Source organism: Ochotona princeps, chromosome 1 (assembly GCF_030435755.1).
Source record: "Ochotona princeps isolate mOchPri1 chromosome 1, mOchPri1.hap1, whole genome shotgun sequence".
Classification (NCBI taxonomy): Eukaryota; Metazoa; Chordata; class Mammalia; order Lagomorpha; family Ochotonidae; genus Ochotona; species Ochotona princeps.
In genome coordinates this window covers 94,790,342-94,804,220 of record NC_080832.1, presented here as the reverse complement: position 1 = coordinate 94,804,220, position 13,879 = coordinate 94,790,342, and the positions used below count along the sequence as shown (strand labels likewise).

The following is a 13,879-nucleotide window of genomic DNA, read 5'->3' as shown; positions in this document are numbered from 1 at the left end:
AAATCTCAAACTTTTATTTATTTATTTCAACTTCTTAACTTTTATGAATTTGGGCAGATAGTAGAAAAAGTACTGCACCTTTAAAAACATACGTCACATGAATGAAATCCAAAATGTGAACATTTCACTATTCATTCACATGATGTATAGGCAGCAATAATTATCTGACTGCATTTTTGTCATTGATTTGGCATAGTATCTTTCTGCAATGTGTCCCAGATGTTAAGTTAAATTCTGAACAAGTACAAAAATGCGTACTGCATGTGACATGTGTTTTAATGGAGTAAGGGTGATGTGAAAACTAGCCTTCCTGACTATAATTAAAATACTAGTATAAGAAAGTTCACCATTTTTTTTATAAATAAGTAAGCAGTTGTTAGTGAACATGATGTGTTTTACTTTATGTTCTTTAACTCTGGCAGCTGGTAACGTATATTTTCTGGATTATGATCAAGTAATGTTAATGCAGCCACTGGGACATGTTGAAGCATCTATTACAGTTTTAACTAGTTGGGCATGGTCTTTTTCTATGGCTTATGGCTTGTAACAACAATGAATATCTGATATATATATATATTTCAAGTAATAAGACATTCTTATTTAAATTTTGTTAGAATTTCAAAGAAGAACAATCTTTTGGTCTAACAGTTAAAAAGATGGCAAGGCTTCTTATTCAAGTTCTCAAGTGTAATTCCTGGATCCACTCCTGATTCCAGCTTCCTGCTAATGCACATACTGGGGGATAAGGGCGATGCCTTAAGTGGATGGTACCCCCAATTCCAATGGGAGACATGCTGAGAAGAATGGAGTCTATTCTTATCTTTCTCAATGAAGAAAAGAGAAACAACTATTTATATGTGAATTTAGAAGTTTGAAGGGCATCTCCTTTTTGATTGTGGTGATAAATATATATATATATATATATACACATATACACACATATATATATATTTGCTAAAAGTATGATCTTTTTATTTATACAAAACTTATCTTGGCCATCAAATTCTTCTGTAAAATAGATACACATAATTACAAAAATTTTTTCTGTGTCAGGCTGGTATGACACAGTGCTTAAGCTGTGACTTTAGCACCCACATTCTATATTAAAGCAGGCTGGATTGAATACCTGTTACTCCACTTCTCATTCAATTTCCTGCCAACATACTTGGGAAAGTAGTATAGGATGGCCCAAGTAATTGGTTCCCTGTCTCCTATGAATGAGATTAGGATGAATTTCCTGGCTCCTGACATCAGTGTTGTCCAGATCTAGCTGTTGCAACCTTTTGGGGAAAGAACTAGAATACAGAAACGCTCCTGTAATTCTACCTTCAATTAGAAAGAAAGAAAGAAAGAAAGAAAGAAAGAAAGAAAGAAAGAAAGAAAGAAAGAAAGAAAGAAAGAAAGAAAGAAAGAAAGAAAGAAAGAAAGAAAGAAAGAAAGAAACCTTAAAGAATCTGAATTTGTGGATCTTGGGTCAATTTCTCTTTCAAAAATGACTTATGGATTGGATCTACTGGATTAAGTTCCTTAGCTCAGACCATGGACAACGAAATTTCTAGGAAAAATCAAAACAGAAGACAAAACAAAACAAAACGAAATGAAATCAAGATTAGGGACAAAAAACCATCAGTGAAATAAATATACACTTCATAAAATAGGAGCAACATGAAGGGTGATTTGTATTTGTCTTAGTTTCTTCTACATACAATTTCATAAGTATATTTGGACAGTGATCTGCAAGATGTGTGGTGTGCTTTCATGGTATCCTAGAAAAAAGCAGTAACTTGAGTGTTGAGGAGGCAGTTGGGATTCAACAAAGGGCAGAGTTGGGCTCAATGTAACAGACATACTCAAAGATCAAATTTTACGTTGAATATTTTCTATTGAAGTTCTACATAAGCTGCTCTTTCAAGAATAAAAATGGTTCCTTCCCCAAAGCTCTAAAGAATTTATTCTAATTTAACAACTCATAGTAGGTGGACATCAAATAGAGATGCATTTGGATAACTGAGTGTGAAGAAAATGATTATCGATGGTCAATTTTTAGCCTAAGGCCTCTGATTTCAATGGCACAGCAAATTCGACAAGTTATACATAAGCAAGTAATTACTGATAATATTAATATATGTAACTACATAGTTACTGTTCTGGTTAAATATTATACAAATAAAATTCCCTGTACATATTTTATTAGTGGTAGAAGATAGACCAAAAATAAGTTAAACCAATGGATGGCAAAAATATATAAACAAGATACAGAATTTAACAAATACCCTCGTACTGGTATATTCATATGCCTTGCAGACTTAATAACCTCCTCAAACTTTCCAATGCTTTCTTCAATGGAACAGTTAATATTCTTCTTGGTAAAAGACTCCGATGCAGCACCAAAAACTGATATCTCAGTGGCTCCAGCAGCAACCTGCAAAATACAATTTACAGGCAAAAGCTAATAATTTTGAAAAATGTACATACAAATGACAGAGGTAGTAGAAGATAAACTACTTCCTAAGCTATTTTGTTTTATTTGTATTTCCCTGTTAGTTATGGAGTCTGAGCATTTTTTGTCTACTAGCTATTTGAATTTGTTCTTTTGAAAAATACTTGTTCATTTTCTTCACCTATTTCTTAATAAACCATTCCAGTTCTGGGAATAAATCCAAAGGAAATGAAGTCAGCATATGAGAAAGTGACTGGTAATCTTATACTTATAACAGCACTATCTACAAAGTAAAGACATGGAAACAACACAGATGCTTGTCAAAACAGGAATGGACAAAAAGCAGTGGCACATCTACTCCATGGAATACTACTCAGCCATTACTCATAGTGAAATAAGCCATCCTGGAAGCATAAAGGTGTGTTTTCTCCAATATAAGGCAAACTTCATGCAAAAATAAGCTTTTACAATTACATACAAAATAATTTTTGAAATTGTTAGTTAAAAGTATATTTGTCAATACTATTGTTATGGCTTTATATCTTCCTTTATTTTGTAATCTCTGAACAATACTGTAGAGTCATGAACAGAGAAACAATTACACAAAGAAGCTAAAGGACCAGTCAACACTACAGAGTTAGGAAAGTTCTAGAGCCACGTTTTGAATGCAGAAGTGACAGCCACATTCCACATGCTTATAAACAATCCTGAATGTCCCTGTCAATATCGGTTACAAGGCAGGACAATCTACAGTTTTAGAGCTAGGTACCACTAACACAATAGGTTAAAATACCTCTTTATTTCTCTCCCTACTGAAAAATAAGAATGGTATCAAATCAAACAAAAGATAATGGTTCTAACAACATATACTCATAAATTATATCCTAAGTAGCTCCCATGTCCTCAGTGTCATACAATATAGCCTCAAATACAGAAATGAAAAATATCTATGGACACAATCAGTAGTTGAACCCAAGTAAGCATACTAGCTGAAGCATTTACATAATGTTCAAGTGCTTCTTATTAAACATGTGATCATTAAACCTGCTATTTTAGTATCAGAATAAATACAGTAAAAGAGAAAGAAGGAAAGTCATTACAAGAAGATGCAATGAAAATGATTATCCTCACCCTGGAGGCAATAACAAAACCAAAAGCTGTTAAAAAATGGTTGTTGGGCCCGGCGCCATGGCCTAGCGGCTAAAGTCCTCGCCTTGAAAGCCCCGGGATCCCATATGGGCGCCGGTTCTAATCCCGGCAGCTCCACTTCCCATCTGGCTCCCTGCTTGTGGCCTGGGAAAGCAGTCGAGGACGGCCCAAAGCTTTGGGACACTGCACCCGCGTGGGAGACCCGGAAGAGGTTCCTGGTTCCCGGCTTCGGATCGGCGCGTACCGGCCCGTTGCGGCTCACTTGGGGAGTGAATCATCGGATGGAAGATCTTCCTGTCTGTCTCTCCTCCTCTCTGTATATCCGGCTTTCCAATAATAATAAAATCTTTAAAAAAAAATGGTTGTTAAAAAGTTAGCTATTTCAGCAATATTAATAATAGTCATAATATTGCATTGAGAAGTATTTAAGTTATTGTCTGTAATACTACTTTAGATGATGGAACCAGAGGCTACACTTTCAAAAACTTTCATGAAGTGGAGAATTGTATTTTTGTTTTGTGATCCTCCAATGATTAAACTGAAAGGGTAACATATGGAAAGTTTGGGTTCCTTATCAAAAAAGTAACAGTTCTGATCTGTCGTTATTCATACCAGTTTCAGCTTTCAGAGTCCATGGAAAAACAGAATACTAAGACAATTTTATTTTGGTACAAAACCCTTTAAGTGATATCAAAACTATATAGTAAATGCATTATGTAAAAAACAGTCATGTTAATTTCAAATTTGCTGCATAAAAATAAACTTTTGTCTTCATTTCATCTGTCATAAACTTTTGAAATATTCTCACAGATTAACATAGGGTTATAAGTGAGTTACAAATGACATCATTTTAATTTTGTCAAATTTTTAAAACAGTAAAATATGTCAATTTTAGAAATGTAAGCAGTACCATACTTACAGCACGGTGAAAACCCTGAAGGTTTGGAGTAAGAACAGGATAGCGAACTCCTGGATATTGGCGAATGCCTTTCATCACTTCCGTATGATCAGCCATCTTAAAAACATAATAGTTGTATATGAATTTATGGATTTCAACATTCTATCAATCACATTTTAACTTTTTCGCAGATGTTTCATGTATATGTGTGTATATATATGATATATGTATATATGTATATATATATATATGTATATACACACCACACATTAATCATTCATGTTCAAAATAGCATTATCTGGTTAAACTTGTGAATATAGACAGTCTGGAATTCTGAATCCTTCTATTTCCACTTCAGCAATACTTATTTTCTCTATATTTCATGTTTGCATCCTCAAATATTCCTAATGTTATTGTGTGTCTAAAGGCAGCATGTCATGTAGTTCTCTACCACATGAAACAATTATTTTCAGTGTATGAAATTTTGTCTTACTTAATAACATGCAAATTGCATGTGTCCAATATAAAATGCTAACGAGGCAGAAATACTAGTGTGCTGTTTGTTAGAATAGAAGTTTTAGTTAATAGCATTTATAATGCTTTGTGTGAACAATTACAGGATAAAGGCATTGTGAATGAAGGGAAATAAAAGTCACTGTACTCAACTAATGCACTGTGTCAAAACTTAATTTTCTGAATACATTTTTTAAAAACCTCAACTTTGAGTTAAATAAAAGCTGAACTTTTGCCAAAAATTGCATAACTAATAATCAGGTCTCATAATAATTACACAGAGAAATTACCATTGATATAAACATGAACCTTTTTAAGAGTAGTAAATTATGACATGAATAATAAGCATATAAAATAATGCATAAACAGTGTACAGGACAGTAGTTGATGATAGCTTTGAAAACATACTTTTAACCAAATTTGATAACCTGAATATCGGCATAGATAATAGAGAGTTTCTTCTTTATTATCCACACAAACTGGGATATTATAATAATGATGTACTATCTTTAAATTTAAGAAAATAATTCTACCGTTTGCGATAAAACAAATATACACATATCCTCATAAAAAGACTGGTGTGATGGAGACTAGAGTACTGGGGATCAAAGAGCTGCAGTATGCATGTCTACTCTCTAATAAAAGAGACCCCCAGTTACACCATTAAATATAGCTTGACAAAAAAAATACTAGATTCTTCACCATTGCAGTGTCATGATACCTTCAAAGAAGAGAGTGTTGGATTCGTAACTGCAGCTGAAGGACTACAATGCTAGAAAATACAGGTGATAATGAAAAACAAAGGGGGTAGCACTCTACTTACAAAATTGCATATTGGAAAATAATAATAAAAAAGAAAAGAAAGGGAAAGGGGAAACTTTAAAAAAGCTATTAATGATTAAAGCATTAGTGTTTTATTCCCTTAAATATTACAACAATTAGGGCCCAGTGTGGTAACCTACTGGCTAAAGTTCTCGTCTTGCATGTGCCAGGATCCCATATGGGCACTGATTCATGTCCTGGCTGCCCCACTTCCCAACCAGCTTCTGCCTGTGGTCTGCAAAAATAGTAGAGAATGGCCCAAAGTCTTAGGACCCTGTACCTGCATGGGAGAATCAAAAAAATATCCTGACTCCTGGATTCAGAATGGTTTAGCTCTGGCTATTGTGGCCATATGGGGTGGGAAGATCATTCTTTCTCTTCTTCTCTCTGTAAATCTGAATTTCCAATAAAAATGAATAAGCCTTTTAATATATTAAGGCAATTACTCTTATTGGTCCATCGGCATTACAAATTTTAATGAAGTGCCAAGAGGTAAATGTAATACATTTAATGAATATAATTTTAATAAAATGTGCTATTAAATTAATATAAAATTAAAGATTTGATATTTTAAAGTTGTCTCCAATCAACTGTTCTCCTGCATATTAAAATTTAAGAACAAGCTGGAGGAACCACAGTTCCACACCAAGACATAGTATAGGGCAGTAGTTGTCAAAAGAGTTTGGCACTGGTACAGAAACAGAAAAGAAGATAATTTGGACAGAATAGAAACACCTGAAGGGAGCCCACACATGTACAGTCAACTAATCTTTGACATGAAAACTGAAAATAATCCAGGGGAAAAAGGCTGGTCTCTTCAACAAATTCTATTGGGACAATTGGATAGCAACCTGCAGAGGTAAGAAGAAATACTCCCACGGTTCAACTTCTACAAAAATCAGAAACCAGCAAACAACCAGAGGAAAACATAGAAAGCACTCTCCAAAATATAGGAATTGGGGAAGACTTCTTATAAAAGCCATCAAAAGCACAGGCATAAAGCCAAGATAAACAAATGGTATTACATCAAATTAAGACACTTTTGTACAGCAAAGGAAATGATGAACAAAGCAAAGAAGCAACCAACAGAAAGGGAAAAAATCTTTGCTAACTATACAACAAGGGACTAATATCTAAGATTTACAAAGAGCTTCAGAAACTCAACAGCAGCAAAACAAACAACACTGTGAATAAATGGATTATTGAAGAGAATAGACATTTTTTTAAAAAATTCAAATGGTTAATAACAAATGAAAAAAAATTTTTTTAATGCTCAGGCTCCTTAGCTGTCAGGGAAATAAAAATGAAAACCACACTGAGGTTACACTTAACTTCAGTGAGAATAGCTTATGTTCAGAACTCTACTAACAACTCCAGCTGGCATGGATTGGGGGAGAAAGTCACCTTCCTTCACTGTTTGTGGGAATGCATGCTAGTACACCACTATGGAAGTCAGTATGGTGAATGTTATAACTGAAAACTTATCTGCCTTATGACCCAGCTATTCCATTTCTGGGACTATATCCAAAGGGAATGACATCTACATGTAAGAAAGGGATCTATAATTATATACATACAGCATAATAGCAAAGACTTGCAAACAACCCAGACAAGCATCAAAAAGAGTGATACAGAAACTGTGATACATCTACTCCACGGAATACTATTTCGCCCATCAAAAAGAATGAAATGCTACCATTTGCCACCCAATGGTCCCAATTAAAAACCACTATATTCAGTGGAACAAATCAATCCCTCAAGGCCAAAAAAACCATAAGTTATCTCTAATATAAGCAATCTTCATGCAAATTATAAGATCAATAGTTCTTTCAATATAGTTTTTGCTACATCTTATGGGTTTTGATAGTTTTGTTTTTATTTTCATTTCTTGAAAAAATATTTCTCTGATTCATTTCTTAACTGACTCATATGTCATACATAACTGTTTCCTTCAAGAAGGTTGTTGTTGATTTTTTAATGGGTTTTCATTTAAGGGGATGTATAGTGCCTGTGTACTAGGCCCTATCACATCCAAATGTGAAGATCAAATGCGTTATGCATCTCTACTTCCAAATCAAAGATGGATTCTTAATAAAACTGTTAAGTATATCTTGACAATAGGATGCTGGACTCTGCCATTGTCTATACTTCCAGTGTCAGGATACACTTAGATAGCAGAATGGTGGGCTCAGGATTGTTTGTAAATGAAAACCCATTAAAAAATCAACAACAGGAGTAAAAATATGAAAATAACTAACCAATGTGTTGCTAAAGAAATGAAAAAGAAAATCAACAACCTTCTTGAAAGTTGACCCACCTGCATGGTATTGTAGTGAGCAAATATCCCAGTGGCAGTCACAGAACAGTGATCTGAGATCCACCAGTGGCCGGAGCTCCAACAGCAGTCAGTAGGGAAGGGAAGTTCATCAGGAGCTCAGCAGGCAAACCCAGGCAAAAAACTCCATGTCCTGTTTGATTTGACCAGGAGCAGAAAGAGAGCCACAGATCCCCAATAGGCAGTGAGGGAACTACCCAGACCACAGCCACATTGGGTACTATTTTCTATAGAAAGGCAAAGACTATGGGACAGGACTGCACATGCATTCAGTTGGGAGCAAACTCATTTCTAGTTCAGTACATTGCACTGATGTGGCATCCTATAGTTTCCGAACAAAACAGGTCTGGGTAGCTCCCATAACTAACAGCCAGCAGATCCAGAACTCCACATGTGGCACATCAGGCACCATTTTGTACAGTGTGGCAAAGACTTTGCGACTGCAGGGACAGCAATGAGAACAGTGAGCTGCACATGTGTTTGTTCTGGGAGTGAACTCATTTCCTACTCAGTGAATTGCACTGGTCCCACAGGAAAATAATACCAACTTTGGCATCCTATGGGTCAAAATAGGTCCAGGCAGCCCTTAAACCTAACAGCCAGCAGGTTCCAGCAAGATTAGCACCACCAACAACCTAGTTATTTAGGATACCACATATCTCCCTAATCCTGGGAACTGCTTGAACAGGAAGTGGGAGAAAGATTGTGCTGACAACTATACAGCTACTGCACCAGATCACAGGAGATGGGGGGAGTGAATAGTTGAACGTCTTGGCTACAAAGACCTTGATTGAAGTCTAACACAAGAGCCCAGATCTGAAAATCACTGGATGGAGTGGTATAAGTAACTGCAAATGAAGAACTGGTACCAACCACAATCACTAAAATTGAACTGTAGACCTGTGAGTGACACAGCTTAGAAACCTGCCCCAAAAAGAAAATCTGCTAACCAGAGGTGCAATGACCAAGAGCACAGGAAGAGACAAAGGCACAATGAACATTAATGAAGACTTCCTGCAAAGCAAAAGCCTTTGCCAACCTCAGAGTTAACTATGACATCGAGAAAATCGGGAATACAGAATCTGGAAAACTTGTGGTTCTTATCAATAAGAAAAAGTACATACAGGAGTTTAAGGAATTTAAGGACCATGTCACACAGGAAGCAACAACACTGAAACAAAATCAAGCAGAATTATTGCAAATGAAAGATGCAATAAAGCAAAACATTGAGTGGAAAATCTCAATAATAGAATGATGGAGGCAGAAGAAAGTATCTCAGAATTGGAAGATATTTCTTATCACAAAGGGGAAACAAGCTGGAAACAGAGCTGGGGCAAGCTAAAAAAAGTATTCAAGAATGAAGAGACACTATTAAAACTTCAAATACAAAGAGTTATGGGAATTCCAGAAGGTACAGAAAGAGTAGCTGTATTTAAAGATGTATTTAATGAAATAATAAAGGAAAACTTTCCTAATCTGGAGAAATAATTGGGAAACAGAAATCAGGAGAGGCACAGAACTCCCAACAGGGCCGACCAAAAGTGATCTTCATAAAGAAACATAACAATCAAACTCTCTTCAATTGAACATAAGGAAAAGATCTTTAAATGTGCATGTGAAAAATATAATAAATTGACATATAGAAGCATGGCACTCAAACTCACAGCTGACCTCTCACAGGAAACTCTACACCCCAGAAGAGAATGGAGTGGCATATTCCAGATTCTACAGGAAAAATAAAATTGTTAACCCAGGATAATGTACCCAGCAAAGCTTTCCTTTGTCTCTGAAAATGAAGGAAAATTCTTCCACAGTAAAGAAAATCTAAAAGTATACACCCCTTGCAGACCCGTCTTACAAAAGATACTTAAAGACGTTCTCTTGACAGAATAGGAATAGCACCCACCAAAACCAAAGGCAAATGTAGAGCACATCCCAGTAAAATGATAACAGAAGACTAAATCAAACGATGAACAGTCCATGCTAAAATCAAAGAACCAAATTACCACCTGTTCATATTAACCCTGAATGTAAATGACTTGAGCTCATCAATGAAATGCTGTAGAGTAGTGGACTGGATCAAAAAACAAAACCAATCCATCTATTGCCTACAGAAGACACATCAGCGGAAACTGTATCTCATGGATTTTGATGCTTTTGTTTTACTTTTCATTTCTTCAGTTTTTTTCTCATTAAATTCTTTACTGACTCATAGATCATATAGAAGGTTCTTGATTTTCTTTTTCATTTCTTCAGCGATACATTCGTCATTCAGTAGCATGTTATTTAACTTCTTGGAGTTGTAAATTTCTGTTTTTCTTCCTGTTGTTGATTCAGTTTTGTGGATTTTCATTTAAGGGGATGTATAATAATTGTGCAATGGAGACTGATATATTCAGATGTGGAGATTCAATGCAGCATGCATCTCTACTTTCAGATCAAAGGTGGACTCCGGTGGACTCCCAACAAAACTGTTAAACATAGTTTGACAATAGGATGCTGGATTCTCTGCCATTGTTCATGCACGCAATGATGGATTTATGATTGTTTGTGAGGAGCTATACTATTGTGATAATATGGGGGAAATCAATGGCAGTGGGGGGGAGTCAGGGCAGCGGTAAGGGAAATCCCAAAGCCTATTGAACTTTATCATAAAATAATAATAATAGTGATAAATATGAAAAATAACACAGTAATTTTATTTGAAAAAATTTGGAGTCAATATTTTCAAAATCGTGTGCTAGAATGTGAATTGAGTTCATTTAAATATTCTACATAGCACAAGTGAGGAGTGGCATTTTTAATTATTTTTATATTCTTTTCAAACCTCCGAATAAGTACAATGTTGCCAATTCAAGATCCTGTAAGGCCTCAAATTTCACTTATATACATAAAAGTTAAATTAAAAAAAATAATAATCAATCCTTTTAATCTTGTTATCTAATTCTGCTTGAGACAGAGCTCACTGAGAATGAAGGACTTAAATGTCTTAGAAAAAGCGACTTGCCCTCAGTGGAATGAGCACAGGTTGCAGCTCTGGCCACAGGGTCCAGCAGTGCTAGATGCCTCTCAAACTCAATCGAGAGGAATCTACGGAGATCAGAACTATTGGGACGGCTTTTCAAATTATTATCTCCATAACCCATTCTCACCACAGACTGGAAATCTGTATAAACTTTAAAATTTTCCAGCAATTTATTCTCATGGGCATAGAAGGGTATGCAGCCCTTCCTTGGGGTGAAGAATGAACATTATTACACACACTTCCCATGCAATTCATATAAACACACAGAGAAGGACATTTTCTTCGTTTTATTATGAGCATCTTCACAGTCCAGAGAGCTGCAGTGAGGTCAAATTACTCCCAAATACCTGGACTCCAGGAAATCAGTCTTTTCCTCACTGCTGAGACTCAGATAATTGTGCTGTTCAGACCTTTGAGGAGCTTGAGAACTCTTGATTCCTGTTTTCCCTTAGCAGCTCATTTAGTTCTCCCAGCTGACCTCTGTATGGCCAAGCCTTTACAATGCTGTACCAGGCTATTTCACATTAATCCTATGCATCTTACCATGTGCCTTAAAATGATTTCTGCCCTTTTTATTTTCCAATATTCAACCCAAAATATCCTCTTACAAGAAAATAGACCATTGCTCTCATTGTGTCTTACACAATTTAGGTTGATTTGTGTGTCTCTTTTCCTGGCAAAATAATAGTTCTTTAAGAACTCTGCACAAAAAGCCATGTTTAATAAATAACTGCTGAATTGAACCAATATTTATATGCCTTTTGTTCCAGCCCTTTTTCTATTTTGAACTCATTTTGAGTTTGATTCATTTTGAATGTTAGTTCTTTTTCTCCACTGATTCGTTTTCTATATTCTTACTTATATTGGTGATAATGGTAGAAACATCCCTACCTTATTCCAAACAGTATGTTAAGCCTACTGATACGTGTTCTATTTCTTTGTGTGGTAGCTCTTTAAATACATTCACAATTCAGTGAGCAAGACAGTTCTGATAGATCTAGGCTTAAAAGTAAGGATGCAAAATATCATCCAGCTACAAGAATTGGTCTGGAACTCAAGTCAACGTAACTTAAAGCATTCTCTAGTAGTTTCTTGATTGAGATAGATATATATAAGATATGTGTATCTTAGAGTTTTTGTCTTCCTTAGCATCCTCTTCATCATTGCTAGAGATTTTACAAATCACATTGTGAAGGGTACTACTCCTAAAAAGAATTCACTCTTAGTTTTCAAAGTTTGATATCTCCCAAACTGAGCTCAGCTTTAATTTGAAGTGCCTTTTATAATTACAGTCTTCTAGGACCTATTGTGTAGAGTCAGCTTCTATTCTGTCAAAGGACTCAAGACATTAATTGCCACACCTTATTAGAAGATGTTAGACATTAACAAAGCTGTGAATCATAGTGAATCCCAGTCACAAAGACTGTTGTCGGGGCTTAAGTGAAGCCAAATCAGTGTGGTCTGGCTCTCTAACCTTACTTCAATAGGAAAAATTTCATTTTACTTTCGTTCACAGGTATGTCTATATATTGTGGGCATGAAGTCATTGTGATTTTAGAGGAAGACTTTTAAGCCAAAGATAGCAACATTATTTAACTTTTGAAGATTTCATTAAACATATAATCAGCTGAGCACATTGTTAGGCCTTTTTAGAGGGTCTTTGAATAACAGTAACATAGAAAAATCTTTTACATTAATCTTCTTATCTCATACATTGAGTTTCCACAAAAAAAGTGTTTTCCAGGGTGAAAAACGTTTCATAGATAAAAACACAAAAGGTAAGAAAATAACATTGTTGGTGAAATTCCTATCTTACAAGGGTGAGTAGATAGTCAAGGAATTTTTGAAATATCAACTTATGGTGTCCATGGTGTTCTTTTCCTTTATCACTCTAAAAAAATCAACAAACAAGTGAGGTCCGTTTGGCATGCTTTCTGCTGAGTTTATACATAATATTTGCATCTAGTTATACTCACAAATCCCCTGCTTAATAAACTAAGTTTTCCAAGAAATATATTTAAACTCAAGCATATGTCACCGAGTTTTCTTTTTTCACTATTGATTATAGTATCTAAAATATATTTTAAAATATTCTGGAAGGATTTTTAACCTTTGTTTGCTGTACCACTGACATCAACATCAAGGACAAGACTTAAACTTCTTTAAAACAAATGGATAATGTCAGAAGTTATTTGCCTACAGTCTCCACTGGCCAATTGAGACACAACTGATGCTATTACTTTCCATATGCATGAGTGCAGCAGGAAAGATGGATATGGAATGAGTAATTTCTTCAGCACATGCTGTCAATTACTATAAAAATGTAAATAATATGGTTTCAGACCCTATAACTCAAAACTCAGTTGGAGCAGTTACTCCTCTTAAAGGTAATACATTCATAAATTTGGTAATGAGAAAAAATGAGCCTACTGCTCTTCCTGGTAACCCTGGGTGAAAATGCTTTAAGCAGCTATGAATAGCACTGTAGCCTGTGTACTATAACCTTGTCTCATTCACAGACTTTTTGCACAAACCCCATATATCTTAGCCTCAGTAGCACACAGGAAATCTTGGTCTGCTTGAAGAAGTAAGACAGTTTTAATAAATCACAGTCTTAGAATAATAAACACAGGAAATCTCTGGAAAATTGAACATCCAGGATTTTTTTTTCCTACCGAATACCCTCTGTTGACTGCC

At 35.3% G+C, this 13,879-nt stretch overlaps 1 protein-coding gene across 1 annotated transcript in view; it reads right to left on the bottom strand.

Moving 5' to 3' along the window:
• Positions 1-13,879, bottom strand: part of HMGCLL1 (3-hydroxymethyl-3-methylglutaryl-CoA lyase L1) — a 121,760-nt gene that overhangs the window by 58,385 nt on the left and 49,496 nt on the right. The window contains exons 4-5 of the mRNA XM_004580488.3: positions 4,509-4,604; positions 2,274-2,422 (exon numbers count right to left, since the gene is read on the bottom strand). Coding sequence (XP_004580545.1) covers positions 2,274-2,422; positions 4,509-4,604 — 245 coding nt within the window. The remainder of the gene's footprint in view (positions 1-2,273; positions 2,423-4,508; positions 4,605-13,879) is intronic.